Genomic DNA, 17,848 nt, shown 5'->3' with positions numbered 1-17,848 from the left:
TCCCTTCCATCGGCATTACTTCTGGTAAGGTGCTCACTCTGATGTAGGGCGGAATCACCGCTACACCGCCACCCATTGCACTGGTACTCACCTTTATTCTCATTTGCCCTCCTAGCTTATTAGGTACTACAGCCCACCTGAGATACTATCATCTTTGGCTTTTTGACACCATTACTAAGGTACTATTACCAACAGACATTTATATACCACTGGATTTGCTGTGTGGGCACAGTGTACATAAAAAAACCCCTCCTATTGGTTTATCCTACAGCGTATATCACGTTCTCTACTAGTGCTACATAGGGTTCATCCTCCACGTAAGTAATATACATAGACCTCTACTCACCCACCACTACCATTTCTTACCTAGCATCATCCTCGTCTCCCTCTGATTTTGCGTCCCACCGTAGATCTTGGCGGATTGCTTCCATCACCTTGTTGTTGCCTGGCCCCACAGGCCTACACTGGCACGGTATGTCTATATTGCTCCTACCTATCATAGTTCAACATTCCTCAGCACCATCTCTAAATTAGCACTGAGCCTGGCTATTTGTTATCTTCCACTGCATGCTCATTGCTCCCTGTATTGCTGTGTATTTTTTGACCTTCGCTCCAAGTGAACCTTGTATGTGTATATGTTATGTTTTTGGTATTTGTTTTATTGTACATACTTTATTTGTATTTTTGTACTGTTTGTACTATCTTATTTTTTTCTTTATAATATTGTAGTGACTGATGAAAGTCCATGATAGGACTGAAACGTTTCGAGTGCTACAAAATAAAACGTCATTTAACGTTCACTGAAGTTGAGTGCTAGACTTTCTTTTGACTATATAAACGGTTTAGGAACCTAGTCTATGCACCACAGAGTGACTGTGCACACGGTGTTTTCACATATGTGTAGACCTCATGGCGTGCTCACTTATTATGAGGGGGGAGAAGTTGTGATGGTGGGATATGGTATATGGATATCATTTTATTTGTATTCATATTTTACTGATTATCATGGTGTTCTCTTGTAGGATGAGTTATTTGCTAATTGATGAATGGCTGTGGTTGCCATCTGATATCAGCCCCCACAGTACTGTATTGTTGTCTTCTCACAGGGTCAGTGAATAAACCTGTTTGCTAATATGCTAATGACAAACTGAACTAGCTTGTTGAAACAATGACCCCCTGTAGTGCCTTAATACCCGAGGCACCTTTGTCAGGTCTGACCCCAACCTGTCTGACTACCCCTGGACATAAGGAGGGGGCTGGGGAGGACAGAAGCTGGGAAGTCAGATAGTGTGTGAATTATGATGTGAACACAGCACCTCAGAGAGAAAGAAGCGTATACAGACTGTTATCCTCTGTCTGCTGGATTATTGGACTCTCATCTTCCAGGGCTTTTATCCTGTTACTGAACTGCATTCAGGTTCTGGACTATTTTATCCTTTGTGTGGTGGATTGTATATGGACCTTTCGTACTTTTGCCTAAACAAAGGTCTTGGGATTGTTCACTCTTCTCTTGCTCTGTTGATTGTGAGATACCGGAGAAGGACCCCGTGACAGCAGCCATTTGGTAAATTTAAAAAAGTTCATTTTTTTCACATTAATGTGCACTCTGCACCCCATCTTGACTGAAAAAAACAGAAATGTAGAAATTTTTGAAAATTTAATAAAAAAGAAAAACTTAAATATCACATGGTCATAAGTCTTCAGACCCTTTGCTCAGACACTTATATTTAAGTCATGTGCTGTCCATTTCCTTGTGATCCTTCTTTAGATGGTTCTGCTCCTTCATTGGAGGCCAGCTGTGTTTAAACTAATAGGACTTGATTTGGAAAGGCACACACCTGTCTATATAAGACCTCACAGCTCACAGTGCTGTCAGACCAAATGAGAATCATGAGGTTAAAGGAACTGGCCAAGGAGCTCAGAGACACAGAATTGTGGCAAGGCACAGATCTGGCCAAAGTTACAACAGAATTTCTGCAGTACTCAAGGTTCCTAAGAGCACAGTGGCCTCCATTATCCTTAAATGGAAGAAGTTTGGGACCACCAGAAGACTTCCTAGACCTGGCTGTCTAGCCAAACTAAGCAATGCTGGCAGAAGAGCCTTGGTGAGAGAGGTAAAGAAGAACCCCAAGGTCACTGTGGCTGAGCTCCAGAGATGCAGTAGGGAGATAGGAGAAAGTTCCACAAAGTCAACTATCACTGCAGCCCTCCACCAGTCAGGCCTTTATGGCAGAGTGGCCCGATGGAAGCCTCTCCTCAGTGCAAGACATATGAAAGCCCGCATAGAGTTTGCTAAAAAACACATGGACTCCCTGACTATGAGAAATAAGATTCTCTGGTCTGATGAGACAAAGATTTACCTTTTTGGTGATAATTCTAAGCGGTATATGTGGAGAAAACCAGGCACTGCTCATCACCTGCCCAAATACAATCCCAACAGTGAAACATGGTGGTGGCAGCATCATTCTATGGAGGTGTTTTTCAGCTGCAGTAACAGGATGACTGGTTATCATTGAAGTAAACATGAAGGCGGCCAAGTACAGAGATATCCTGGATGAAAACCTCTTCCAGTGTGCTCTGGACCTTAGACTTGGCAGAAGGCTCATCTTCCAACAAGACAATGACCCTAAGTACACAGCTAAAATAACAAAGGAGTGGCTTCAGAACAACTCTGTGACCGTTCTTGACTGGCCCAGCCAGAGTCCTGACCTAAACCCAATTGAGCATCTCTGGAGAGACCTGAAAATGGCTGTCCATCAACTTTCACCATCCAACCTAATGGAACTGGAGAGGATCTGCAAGGAAGAATGGCAGAGGATCCCCAAATCCAGGCGTGAAAAACTTTTTGCATCACTCCCAAGAAGACTCATGGCTGTACTGGCTCAAAAGGTTCTCCTCAATACTGAGCAAAGGATCTGAATACTTATGACCATGTGTATACTTCGGTTTTTCTTTTTTATTAAATTTGCAAAAATTACTACATTTCTGGGTTTTTTTGAGTCAAGATGGGGTGCAGAGTGTACATTAATGAGTAGTTATGAGCAAATGTGATCTCTGATTATTTGTTAGTGTTCGGAGATTAAGTTTTAGTCGCCTGAGTACATGTGGGGGTTGCCTGGTTGCTAGGGAATCCTCACATGTAATCAAGCTGTCTATTAGCTGTAAATCATTCAGCTGCGGCGATGAAAACTTAATCAAACTTAAAACAAATACTTGGAAATCACCCGAGCGTGCTCGGGAAAACCCGAGCAACGAGTACACTCGCTCATCACTATTAATGAGAAAAAAATTACTTTTTTTAATTTACCAATTGGCTGCAATGAAACAAAGAGTAAAATATTTAAAGGGGTCTGAATACTTTCCGTACCCGCTGTATAGTACACAATAATTTATATAATACAAATATAATAACACCATTTGACTGAATAGTCAAGGAAAGACATCTATTGAAGTGGATCCTGTTGACGTAAACAACTTGTTGATGGAGGATGTCAGGGGCAGAAATCAAGAATCATTCTGGTAAAAAGTCAATGCACAGTCAACAGTTGTCGGCATCTTGAATATCCTATCCAGAATTTCTTGAAGATCCTTTGCGGGTCCGCTGGCATCTGCAGCCCTCTTATCATACTCACAACGTGTAAAGGTGAGAATTTTACCTTACAGTGAACGAATTGTTATTTTGCTAAATGTGCCCCTCTCTTTACCATTTCTAATGCACAGTCAAGAAATTTGCAGCTTAACCCCTTAAGGATCAGGGGTATTTCCGTTTTTGCATTTCCATTTTTTGCTCTCCTTCTTCCCATGGCCAAAACTTTTTTATTTTTCCATCAATATGGTCATGTGAGGGCTTGTTTTTTTGCGGGACGAGTTGTACTTTTGAACAACATCATTGGTTTTAACCATATCATGTACTCAAAAACGGGAAATAAATTCCAAATGCGGTGAAATTGCAAAAAAAAGTGCAATTCCCCAATTGTTTTTTTGGATTTTTTTACCTAAAAAATGCTGAAACTGACCTGCCAATATGATTCTCCAGGTCATTACGAGTTCACAGACACCAAACATGTCAAGGTTCTTTTTTATTTAAGTGGTGAAAAAAAATTCCAAAATTTGTAAAAAAAAAAAGTTGCCATTTTCCAAGACCCGTAGCGTCTCCATTTTTTCAGGATCTGGGGCTAGGTGAGGGCTTAATTTTTGCTCACCGATGTGATGTTTTTATTGATACCATTTTGGTGTGTATACGATTTTGTTTGCCGTTATTGCATTTTATTGCAATATTGACATAATTCTGGCGTTTTGATTTTGTTTTCTAGCTAAGACATTTACTGATTGGATTAATTGTTTTTATATATTGATAGATCAGGCAAATCTAAACGCGACAATACAAAATATGTGTAAATTTGATTTTTTTTTATTGTTTTATTTTTAATGGGGCGAATGATGGTGATTTGAACTTTTTTATTTTTTTAAATATTTTTTAATATTTTTTAAAACTTTTTTTTTACTTTTGGCATGCTTCAATAGTCACCATGGGAGACTAGAAGCTGCCATAACCCAATCGGCTCTGCTACATACTAGCGATGATCAGATCGCCTGTATGTAGCAGAATTACTCACTTGCTATGAGCGCCGACCACCGGGCGGCGCTCATAGCAATCCGACAGTGACAGCCATAGAGGTCTGCAGTAGAGTTCTGATTGTCATGCCAACCCATCGGTGACCCGCGATCATGTGAGTCACTGATGGGACGATTTCCGGTGCGATTGCCAGAAGCGAATGTTAAATGCCGCTGTCAGAGTTTGACAGTGGCATTTAACACGCTAAGGCCGGGATCACACAAAAGCGAGATACGGCCGAGTTTCGCAGGTGAAAACCCAGCTCTGGCGCCAACACTCCAGAGTGGAGCGTGCAGCCGCACAGCAATACATGGAGCCGCACGCTCCTCTCTGGAGTGCCGGCGCCAGAGCTGGGTTTTCACCTGCGAGACTCGGCTGTATCTCGCGTATGTGTGATCCCGGCCTAACAGCCACGGGGTGGTTCACGATTTCACCAGCGGCTGTTAGGGGCACATGACAGCTAATCAGATCAGCTGTCATGTGTCGGAAAAGGTGCGAGCTCATTGCGGGAGCCTGCGCCAAACAGGGGGAGGCGTCCAATGATGGATAGATCCATCATTGGACGTTAAGGGGTTAAGCAACGCTTGTGTCCAACTTAGTTGTTCTTTAGCAAGGATATGCTATAACAGCAAATGGCAAGTTTGAGTGCCATTGCTGTCTAAGGGAAACAGAAAGGTAATACTCTAGGGTGGGGGGCAAACAGCTAAAAAAATGGATTCCTAAGTAGTGGAAAACATTGCCTGATCGGATGAATCCAGATTTTTGGTGCACCATGTTGATAAAGGATCAGAATTTTGACTGAGCAACGTAATTCCATGGACCCTTCCTCTCAGGTGTCAACAGGTCAGGCTGGCAGACATGGTGTAAGGGTGTCTGGACTCTTTGTTTTTTTTGTTACATTCTTTGGCTCCTGATACCTGTGGATGGATGCTTGGATAGTAGGGGTTTGATAAGCATTGTGGCCAAGCATATTCTTCTCTTTATGGCAGCTAATGGCAGAAAGACTCTTTAAGCGGGGCAATGCAGCATGGTCATGGATGAGTTACAAAATCATGACAATGAGTTTTCCTTGCTTCCCCGGCTTACAGTCACAGATCTTAATTCTATGGATCTTCTCAGAACAAGGAAGAATTAACTATTCAGAGCATGTCAATCAATCTGGGAGAAACTATGCTGTCCTCATGGGCCAATATTTCTGAAAAATGTTTTTCAAATCTAGGGAAATCAATGCCACATCAATACTGACCATTCAGTGTATTAGGCTACGTTCCCACAGCGAGTTTTTGGTGAGTTTTTTTACACCACATATTTAAAAAAAAAAATGTAAGTAACCTATTTTATTTCAGGGGTTCAGAAATGGTTCACAAAATCTGCAACATCAAAAACTCACCAAAAGCTCATGATGGGAATGTAGCCTAATAGAAATCTCTAGTAGTTTGCTACAGTGTTTTACTTTCCAGCAGAGAATTGCCTGAACAATGTATCCTCTTTTCTTTTCAACAAGAGCAGAACCTTTTATATCTGGGTATGAGGCATCTAAATATTAATAACAATGTTCTCATCCACTGACAGCACATAATTATGCAAAACGTGGTGAGGAATGTAAACTCAAACATATAACAAAATTATAAAATGGATGCTTATACATTTATTAGGCATATTCATAAAAAACTATGAAGTCTCATTGCTTTACAAGGTTGCTTTATACATGTTTATTTTTACAAGCCTAAAGCACCCACCAGAATAAATGTAAAAAAGGTGTTTTTCATCTATTAGAATTAGGAGTTTATTTGATATATTTACAGATGAGGGCAAACAATTTTAACAAAGTTCTAAACATTCTGACGACATTCAGGGTTATTCACAAAATCACAAGTTATCGGTTGTTAGGTTCCTGAATGGGGCTGAGCCCCATTGGGGACAGCAATAATAATGTATGTAAATCGCTGCGGAATATGATAGTGCTATGTAAGTGCAGCGCCCCAGAGTCCTGGTCGTTGCAGTACTGTGGCTCCGCCGCTAAGGGGGGCTATGGTACGTCTGATGGCACTGAAGGAGTTCAACTGACCAGGTATCACAGACACCAATACACTTCACAGTCTGGCCTCCAGGGGGAGCTAAGGGTTCTATGTATTAGGCCACTCCTCACAATGTGGTAAAACTGGGGGTTAGGCAGGAAGTTAGTGGAGAAAGCTGGCTGGGTTGGAACCAGGCAACACCTTGTGGCAGAGGGTGTTGTAGGGGGAAGATTCAGAGGGGTCCCTGTCAGGGGTGGGATCCTGACAGAGGCCTAGCACACAGAGAGAACGTTACGGGAACACGCCTGCACGATATAGCGGCGGTACCCCAAGAAAGGACAAGAAGCGAGGTTTATTGTGCTGAGTGAGAAACGAGATCAACGCAACAAGGAGAATACCAGTAGGAGTCGTGCTGTAAGACGAGGCAACATCCTATTGAGGCGCATAACCGGTGGCCGGAACGCCGAGGAAGTATAGAGCTCCAGGCCAAACTTCAAACCTACGGCAGGACAGTCAGTTATAGGCGGGCTGTCTCATCCAATTGACCCAGGAAGACACAGGGGTGGGGCGACGCTAGAGTCCCGGAAGAGCTCCGAGCCTCCCCGTCATACGGGTGCGTCCTAACCATAAGATCTGGGGGACGTGGAAGAACATCAGAATCGAGTTGTGAGGGAACACGAGAAACAGACACAACAGTTGTGGGGACTATCCCGAGAGCACAGCAGGGGAGGACCACAACACACAAGCGCTAGACGGTAGGCACAGATTTCCACCTTCTAAGGGAACTCTGGAGGTGCCATCGGACCGGCCGGACTTGCGCAGCCCGGTTAACCGTATTCCGGACTGAGGACCCTGAAGCCTTCAGTAAAGAGGTAAAGAGACTGCAACCTGGTGTCCTCGTTATTTACTGCGACCGGCACTGCACCGTACCATAACATCGTCACCATACCTCCACCTTCATTGTACGCCCCTCAGCAGGGTCACAGACCAGGTCTAGCCACCGTGACAACCCCAGAACAGAGACTCAGAGGCCCGGTACCGGGTACCCCTCGGCCCTGCGGCGGTGGGGGCGCTACATAAGCAAAGCATAATAATAAATAAGAACTAGGCTCTGCAAGACGTCTTCAATAGAACCGAGCTGTGCATGCTTGGCCTCTGCTTTATTCATCATTAATAGGACTGTTGGATATAGTTGAGATCAGCTCTTTGCTTTCTCCAAAAGTCCTATAGAGAAGATTGAGCTTGCACACCTTTGCTCCAAACAAGATGGGGCTGCTGAGCATGAGAGTGTGCTAGGGCTCCCTGAGGTCTATCGTCCAGCAATCAGCAAGTTATCCCTTATCCTTGGATAAGGATTAACTTGTGATTTTGTAAATAACCCATTTAATTCATTTCATAAGGTAATTAAGCTATTGAGCATATGTAATAGGTTTAACCACATAAGACACAATCAATGTATCCTCATTACGACATATGAGACAACCCTTATTTAAAGAGTACCCATCACCAGTCTGTGGCTGTCCTTTTTTAAAGAAAACTGTGGGAAGGATCTGACTGCTGATTTTGTTAATAAAACATTATTAAACAAAAACACTCATAACACTTCCTAGCGAAACGTTAAAGAACCCAACTTTAAAGCAAAACTTTAGGTGGAACATCCAGGTTGTGGGATCCCAGTATGCAGAGTAAGCCTGAGAAGGCTTGACTGTTATTGTGAGATCTCAAGATTTGAACTGAACCAGCGCTGCCACTGCTATCACTCAGTAGTATCAGTAGAGCGGCTGCCGATCAGAAAACACTTAGGGTACCGTCTCACATAACGATTTACCAACGATCACGACCAGCGATACGACCTGGCCGTGATCATTGGTAAGTGGTTGTGTGGTCGCTGGGGAGCTGTCACACAGACCGCTCTCCAGCGACCAACGATGCCGAGGTTCGCTGGTAACCAGGGTAAACATCGGGTTACTAAGCGTAGGGCCGCGCTTAGTAACCCGATGTTTACCGTGGTTACCAGCGTAAAAGTAAAAAAAAAAAAACCGTACATACTCACCATCTGATGTCCGTCAGGTCCCTTGCCATCTGCTTCCTGCTCTGACTGAGATCCGGCCGTACAGTGAGAGCACAGCACAGCGGTGACGTCACCGCTGTGATCTGCTCTCACTTTCCGGCCGGCAGACAGTCAGAGCGGGAAGCAGACGGCGAGGGACCTGACGGACATCAGATGGTGAGTATGTACGTTTTTTTTTTTTTTACTTTTACGCTGGTAACCACGGTAAACATCGGGTTACTAAGCACGGCCCTGCGCTTAGTAACCCGATGTTTACCCTGGTTACAAGCGAACGCATCGCTGGATCGCTGTCACACACAACGATCCAGCGATGACAGCGGGAGATCCAGCGACGAAAGAAAGTTTTAAACGATCTGCTACGACGTACGATTCTCAGCAGGGTCCCTGATCGCTGCTGCGTGTCAGACACTGCGAGATCGTAACTATATCGCTAGAAAATCACGAATCGTGCCGTCGTAGCGATGAAAATGCCACTGTGTGACGGTACCCTTAGTATATGACGTGGCAGTGCTGATTAAGCTCAGTGCACAAGATCTCATGATAACATACGAGATTTCACACTCTGTCAGTAGAGCCATAGGGGGTTCTAGGATCCCACTATGTGTGCCTACATCTTGGAACTTTGGAGCAGAATTTTGATAGAAAGTGGGGTCATTTAGCCTGGTATAAGGAAGTATTCTGACTTAGCATTTTTACGAATCATCTCTCTGTCGCTATCTATTTTAACCACTTAATGTGAAAAATCCCTCTAATAGTAGACTAGTTGAGACTTTACTATTCTATATATTATACTTTGCACATAGGCTACATTCACGCTAGCCATGAAAGCAATTTTCTATTAATGTTGGCTGAAATTCAAAATCCACATGGATTCTCTCCCGTGCATACGTCATTGCATAGTTTACTGGTCTGCTTACCAACACAGTAAGCAAATGACACTGCCTGGGCCACAAGCTTCTGTGAGACCAACAGCAACACTTGGTTGGGGCTGATGGTGTATATACAACATACAACATCAACATAGTTATTAAGGTTGAAGGAAGACTTTAAGTCCATCTAGTTCAACCCATAGCCTAACCTAACATGCCCTAACAAATTGATATTGATGAACATAACAAAGAACACTCTTATCTACATCCAAGTGGAAGAGATGATTGTGGTATAGAGTATAGATTTATGGTCCATGCCCAAAAAGAAAAAGATCTACTCTTCTTAGCAATTCCCTGGCCGTTCTTTTAAATCTACCCAGATCTCCAGCTGATCTCTGTGCTTTCTGTTTAGTCTGGATGGGCATATGACCCCTGTAGTCTATAACTGGTGGGTAGTAGTTTTGACTAATGTATTACCAATGCAGGTATATATTTTCTTAGTGTTGCACAAGTGAGAGAAACCTGGGGCAATTTTTGCTGATAATTCCATCATCTGTGCAATACCAAGAAAATACTGAAAACAAGATATGTTGGGGGGCGTGATGACTGGAGTTTAAGAATCAGTGGTCTAGATGAACATGCTGTTTTTCTCTGCAGGCAATCAATGGCCACACAGTGATCACCTTTAAGGCAAAAAATTGGCTGCAGTGGTCACGTCTATTTGACCAGAACAGGATATAAAGAGCAACTGAATACAATCCCAATTGCAAAACTTTTGGAAACGTCATAAAAAGTAAAGAAAATAACAATGCAATGATTTGGAAATCAATTACAGCTATATTTTGTTCACAACAGATGGTATCGGCACCTTAAAAACTGATAAGATAATTATGGGGAACAAAGAAAAGGCTAAGATATTAAACATGTACTTTTCATTTGTTTTCACCAAAGAACTGTCTGTTCCAGGGATCATTCAGCAAGACAAAAATCAAAGTTTACCACCTGATATAACATGTTTAACACAAAAAGAAGTACGCCTTTGTCTTAGCTAATTAAATATTGACAAATCCCCTGGCCCAAATGGCAATCATCTACAGATATTGAGGGAATTCAGCTCAGTAATTGACAGCCCGGTGTATCTCATTCTTAGACTTTCTTGTAACAGGAGTGGTGCCACAGGATTGGAGGATGGCTCACGTGGTACCGATATTTAAGATAGTGTAAGCAGGTTGCCGGATGCAGTGACGAACAGGAGGCAGAGCAAGGGTTAACAAGTTTAATAACAGGGGAATACTCCACACAGGGAGGTAAAGGGTTAAACAGGTGATTAAACAGTTAGAATGGCAAAGGATATTGTGAGTTGAAGAACGATGGTTCAGATAACGGCAGTTCTGATGAAAGTCAGTGGTTCCTATGTCCATGAAGTGAATAGCGCCGACAATGGCTGGTGTGGTTTCTTTTCCAATGGGGTCCTGCGGGCAACAATGCCCCGTCTTCTGGCGGCAGTGGTCGGTGTTCGGTACCTTCCACTTAGCCCCTAGTCCATGAACATATCTGGCCAGAGCAAACAACTCCCCCTCCAACTGGCTGTCATTTACCGCCCCCCGTAGGGCCAGCAACCATCTTATTCGACCACTTCACCACCTGGCTACTTCATTTCTTCCAGTGACATCCCCACTATCATCATGTGTGACTTCAACATCCCCATTGACAATTCACACTCAGCTGTCTCTAAGCTTCTATCTCTCATTTCCTCCTTCAGCCTCGGTCAATGATATTCCGCAGCTACTCACAAAGAGGGCCTCATACTGGACCTCATGTTCACCCGCCTCTGTTCCCTAACATAACTCACCTCTCCCTCTCTTTGACCAGAACTTAATTACATTCTCTTCCCTCTTCTTTCTAGGTGCACAGTCCCCACTCCACAAACTTGCAAACCCTCACAGAAATCTCAAACACCTTGATCTACACTCACTCTCTGAATCCCTTCTCCCTTTTGCAGATATAAGTTCCTTATACAATGCAGATGCTGCCACTGTTTTCTATAACACCACAGCGGTTGCAGCTCTAAAATCGTCCCTCACACATACCAAAGCTCTCACAATCAATCGGCAACCCTTGCACACCAGCCTGACTAAAGAACTGGGGTGGGCTTCCAGGATTGCTGAGCGGAGATGGAAAAGATCATATTCCAAAGAGCACTTCATCACAATCAAAGAGTCCCGCACTACTTTCAAGTCCACACTCATTGCAGCAAAACAAACCTACTTTTCATCTCATATCCTCACTGTCTCACAACCCTAAACAGCTATTCAACACTTTCAAATCACTCCCCCGTCCCCCTGTGACTCCTCCCTCTCCTCTCATCTCAGCTGAAGACTTTGCCTCAATATTGTAGCAGAAGATTAATAACTTCAGACAAAGCTTTGGTCTAAAGCCCCAATAGCCCCTCCCCATAATTACACAGCTCTCCTCCTCCAAAACCAGCTTCTCCGCCATTAAGGAAGATCAACTTTCCTCTCTACTCTCCAGATCACATCTCAACACCTGTGCACTAGTCCCACCTCATCCCAACCCTAACTAATCTCTTCAACTTGTCACTGCTGGTGTCTTTGCCTCATGTTTCAAACATGCTTCGATCACACCTATCCTCCTTGTCTAGTAATTGCCCCATATCACTTCTCCCCCATGCCTCAAAACTACTGGAACACATCCATCTTGAGCAGTCGTCCCATCTCTCCTCCCTCTCTCTCTTCAATCACTTACAATTTGGCTTCCGATCACATCATTCCACTGAAACTGACATGAATAAAGTCACCAATGATCTACCAACTGCCAAATCCAAGTGACACTACTCTGTCCTCCTCCTCCTGGACCTGTCTACTGCCTTCAACACAGTGGAAATTTCTTCTTACTACAGATTCTCTCATCTCTTGGCATCACAGACCTGACCCTATCCTGGATCTCTTCAAACGCACAGACCGTACATTCAGCGTCTCCCATTCACACACCCTCTGCTCATTTCACCTCCTATCGGTTGGGGTTTCCCATGGTTCAATTCTGAGACCCCTGCTCTTTTCCATCTACACCTTCAGTTGGGACAACTCAGAGTCCCACAGCTTTCAGTATCACCTCTATGCTGATGACACACAGATATACCTCTCTGAATATATCACCTCCTTACTAACCAGAACAATGTCTGTCCACTATTTCATCTTTCTTCTCTGCTTGATTTCTAAAGCTTAACATGGATAAAACAGAATTCATCATCTTTCCCCATGTCACTCAACTTCCCTAACAGACCTATCCATTAAAGTCAATGGCTGCTCACTATCCCCAGTTTCCCAAGCTTGCTGCCTTGGGGAAACCCTTGACTTTGGTCTCTCCTTCAAACCACATATCCAAGCCCTTTCTACTTTCTGCCAACTCAAACATATTTCTCGGCTCTGCATATTCCTTAACCAAGAATCTTCAAAAACACTAGTGCATGCCTTCATCATCTCCCACCTCGCCCTCGCAGGCAGGGTCCTCTCTCCTCTTGTACCAGTCGGTGACTTGTTTTTTATTATGTACGCCCCTTTTCACATGTAAAGCGCCATGGAATAAATGGCGCTATAATAATAAATTATAATAATAATTATGCAATGAAAAATCCACAAAGAGACCCCAGTACTGTTCGACAGCAAAGAAATCGACGTCAGACAAGAATGTGACAATATTTCTCTCTCAAAACTCCAGGAATTGGTCTTCTTACTCCCCAGATGTGTACAGACTGATGTAAAATGAAGCTTGGATTCTATATATTGGTAGACATGGAACTGTCCCAACTTTTTTGACATGTGTTGCTACCAAAAATTTCTACGAGTTAATTTTTTTCACATGAAATTGGAAAATGTATAACTTTCATCTTCTGATCTGTGTTCCATGTTTTGTTGTAAAGAAAATATTGATATAGATTTCCAAATCAGCACATTTTTAATTTTCTTTACATTTTATACAATTATGCTGAAAATCACATCATGGTAATACTGCTTTTCGTGCCCTCAATTTAAACACTAATTATTTCACACTTAAAGAACAGCCTATCAAATAATGTAGGTCTACTCAACAAAATGCCCCAGGGGCCACATGCGGTCCACCAGACGCTGCTCCCTTCCTATATTCAAATGTATTTGCATCTTTCAGATGCGAATATATTTGAACACAGTGGCACCAGGACTGACGCAGAGCAGCGCGAGTCAGCCCTGGCCCCTATGTTCAGCAGCATGATGAGATCAGCACACTGCTGACATTATCACCCTGCTGTTGGGAAAGCACGAGCAGAGTATATGGTGGATACTGGTAAGTGCTCAACAGAGGAGCTGAAGATGAAAAGAGCTTTCATTTTAGATGAGGTGGCATTATTGGGCAATTAGCAGATTGTGAAAGGTGGCAAAGAATAGTGGGGGCAGTGGAAACAATATGGTGAAAGGAATTTTGGGGGAGATATGCAAAGGGGCAGTTTAGATGATTTTATGGAGAGTGGCTGTGAGGGGGTATATTATGAACAGGGGCTATGAGGAGGTATATTATGGTGAGGGGCAGTGTGGAGGTACATTATGGAGAGGGGCACTAGGGGTATATTTAGAGAGGGGCAGTTTGGTGGATATTACAGAAAAGGGTACAATGAGGGGCAATTACTTTTACTGGGGTGCAGCATAAAACTTATTTATATGTATGGGGCAGTATAATGATCTTTTTATTTTTAAGGGCACCATGTTGGGATGTGCTGTTGAAGAGAAAGAAGAGGGAAGTCTCCAAAGACTAGCTTTGGGCATGAAATCTCATCATGGAGTCTGGACAAAAAAAAAATGGAGAATTACTTCAAATCAGAATAGATGTCACCTATAAGGTATTTGGATGTAAATATTTGTGATATGACTACATCTCATCAGTACTATGGTTCCTGCATGGCTCGCAGGCTGATAATGACTGGTAACAACAGCTCCCAGCATCTCTTTGAGTTGTAGATTCATGCAGTACAACTGCATATGGGGCTGACCTGACATTGCAATTGATCGCTGCACTAAGCTTGGTCCTGTATAGATGTACTGACTGTGGCTCTGGTGCTGCATTCATATACTGACAGTAGTTCTGTTTCTACCTTCATGTACTGACAGTGGCTCTAGCATTGCCTTCATGAACTGATGGTGGTTCTGGCTCTGCCTTCATGTGCTGATGGTGGTTCTGGAGTGGCATTCATGTACTGATGGTGGTCCTGGCACTTCATTCATGTACTAATGATTGTTCTGGTGCTACATTCATGTGATGACGGTGGTTCTGATCTTGTACACATGTAGTAATCCATAACATACTTCATGGCTATGTTAAAAATCCTCAAAACTTAGAGATTTGAGATTATGAGAAGTTGGCGAGATTCTGCTCCCCAGTTTAAGATAGAATTTGTTCACACTGATTTTTTTGTTTTGGTTATGGTGATGTATTAATGTAATTACCCCTTTACATTTTTTGCTGCCCTTGGGACTGGTTCAGTATAGCAACATAGCCCGATTCAAAAAATATTGTACACCCCTGAAATAATGTATGTTTATGGCTGTACTTAAACATAGGCAATCACATGTCTAGTATTACTGAGTGTTGATTATTAATGTTGTTTATAGTTGATTTTAGGTATCTCTTATCTTCTCAATTATTTCAAATATTTCAGTGTCAGTTTAACCTTCTGAGACTGTGGAATAGCACAATCTACCAAGCTATCATGCACAATAATATATACCATGATGTTTATTATTTTCTTCTAATTGATGCCTATAGGCAATGTATGGCACTGTAACTGTACAGCTACACAGAGGCAATATATCGCAGGCATCTGTCAGGAATCGGCCCTTGGCTGAATTGTAGTAATTAACTGAACCTATATATAGGCACCATCAGTAAGGGTACTGTCACACAGTCACACTTTGATCGCTACGACGGTACGATTCGTGACGTTCCAGCAATATCCATACGATATCGCAGTGTCTGACACGCAGCAGCGATCAGGGATCCTGCTGAGAATCGTACGTCGTAGCAGATCGTATGGAACTTTCTTTCGTCGCTTGATCACCCGCTGACATCGCTGGATCGTTGTGTGTGACAGCGATCCAGCGATGTGTTCGCTTGTAACCAGGGTAAACATCGGGTAACTAAGCGCAGGGCCGCGCTTAGTAACCCGATGTTTACCCTGGTTACCAGCGTAAACGTAAAAAAAACAAACAGTACATACTTACATTCCGGTGTCTGTCCTCCGGCGTCTCAGCTTCTCTGCACTGTGAGCGCCGGCCAGCCAGAAAGCGAGCACAGCGGTGACGTCTGACGTCACCGCTGTGCTTTCCGGCCGCTGTGCTTACACAGTGCAGAGAAGCTGAGACGCCGGGGACAGACACCGGAATGTGAGTATGTACTGTTTGTTTTTTTTACGTTTACGCTGGTAACCAGGGTAAACATCGGGTTACTAAGCGCGGCCCTGTGCTTAGTAACCCGATGTTTACCCTGGTTACCCGGGGACTTCGGCATCGCTCCAGCGCCGTGATTGCAACGTGTGACCGCAGTCTACGACGCTGGAGCGATAATCATACGATCGCTGCAACGTCACGGATCGTGCCGTCGTAGCGATCAAAATGGCACTGTGTGACAGTACCCTAAGTCCTAATCGTTGTCCTTTAGCCCGCTATTACACAAAGGACACAGAACAAAAACGCCAGAAAATTACCAAAAAATCCTGCTTGTATTACAGGTGACTGGTAGCAATAAGCATTATTGCCTCTGCTAAAACAGGGGAAAAAAGTTATCAAGTGTTGACACAGTGATATGAAAGGAACAAATAGGACCCTGCCCTAAGCAATTCCTCATCAAACAAGCAGTGAACGTGTTGTGTACTTCAGCCCACAGAATATACATAATAAAATAATACAAATGTTGCTATTTCCAGAGCTAACAAAGGAAGGCTACCTTAATACACACTTCCTTAGCAGTGTATTGGTCCAAAAAATGCATATAAAATGTCATTATTACATGATTTTTTTTGTGGGCTTTTTAAAACATATTACCTTTTTTGTTTGGTTGTTTTTTTTTAGCTGCATTTTTACCATTACAACTCATGTGATTCTAATATTCCTCAGAGTCACGAGTTGTAATATCAAAAACATAAAGACAAATTTGTGTTTTAACAAAGGAAAAAGAACAATGGTGCAGGTCTATGAGAGAAAATGCAAAAAACTGCCTCAAAAACACATTGGCAGAAAGCATGCCGTAGTTTTGAAAATAAAAAACGAGAAACTCCCCAAATTAAAAGAAAATGTGTGTATTCCGCTTAATATTTCTTTATCGATCCCCACCAAATATCTGCTGACAGCAATTTTAAGCACTAAAAAGGCAGCAAAAAAGAATATATGTTCAGTAAATATATGTGTTTTTTGTTCTTTTTAAGAAAAAAAAATGCTAAGTGAGACACTTTAGAAGAAATACCTTAAAATGTGGGTAAAGTGAGAATGAAGTTGTATGGATTCAGAATGTAATACCTTCATTCATTCAGTTTGGTAGCTTTCCATGTGGACTTTGAATGATAAATCTAATTTATCAGTGGTCGCAGAATGCAAGACAGCATTATCATGCCTTTTTGTGGCTCTGGACTGTTTTCTAAGCTGAATTTCCATTTACCCGTCCCCTATACGTTATGATGATTCCATACAAGTCCTCCACAAGCCATAGCCATGCTTGACGTGTAATAAACAACCTCGGTAACACTTACCCAGTGTGCTCATGGTGTGTATCTGTCTCAAGAATGGGCAGTGTAGAGAATCACATCCAGATATATGCGATAAGGCCTTGTGTTGGCCCCAGCTTCCTGCTTTTCACAATCAAGCACAACTTTCTAAAGAAACAGTTCCTTAATCCTGAAGCTCACGAAAAAAAAAAAAAGCTTGCCATAACTTGAGCACAAGGATTGGTTGGTAGAAAACAGGAAAGGCGAGTTAAAGGAATGAATGCGAGGACAGACAGATACTTATTTTGATACACGTTTAGTACAGCAGAAGGGGAGTGAACAGGTTTTACAAGAGTTGACTTCAGACGGCGACATAGGGCAGAGGTATGTGTTTGTAACAAGTTAGGAATGTATTGAAGGTGAACGTGAGCAAGGTCCACAATTAACAGTCATAAGGTAGTACTTCCCATACCTTTACACCAGACTCACGAGACAACAGATAATAGGCCACGGGAGCTGCGGGGAATTCGA

General features: G+C 42.9%; 1 protein-coding gene across 2 annotated transcripts in view; it reads right to left on the bottom strand.

Annotated features, from left to right (window-relative positions):
• SH3D21 (SH3 domain containing 21) overlaps positions 1-17,610 on the bottom strand; it is a 188,467-nt gene extending 170,857 nt beyond the window's left edge. The window contains exon 1 of one of the 2 annotated variants that reach the window (XM_077295856.1): positions 17,363-17,610. In XM_077295856.1, coding sequence (XP_077151971.1) covers positions 17,363-17,375 — 13 coding nt within the window. In that variant the 5' untranslated portion in view covers positions 17,376-17,610. The remainder of the gene's footprint in view (positions 1-17,362) is intronic. The other variant, XM_077295855.1, reaches the window with a different exon arrangement.
• Positions 17,611-17,848: the final 238 nt, after the last annotated feature.

Source organism: Ranitomeya variabilis, chromosome 3 (genome assembly GCF_051348905.1).
Source record: "Ranitomeya variabilis isolate aRanVar5 chromosome 3, aRanVar5.hap1, whole genome shotgun sequence".
Lineage (NCBI taxonomy): Eukaryota > Metazoa > Chordata > Amphibia > Anura > Dendrobatidae > Ranitomeya > Ranitomeya variabilis.
The sequence above is the reverse complement of the archived record's forward strand: the minus strand, read 5'-3'. Positions and strand labels throughout refer to the sequence as shown.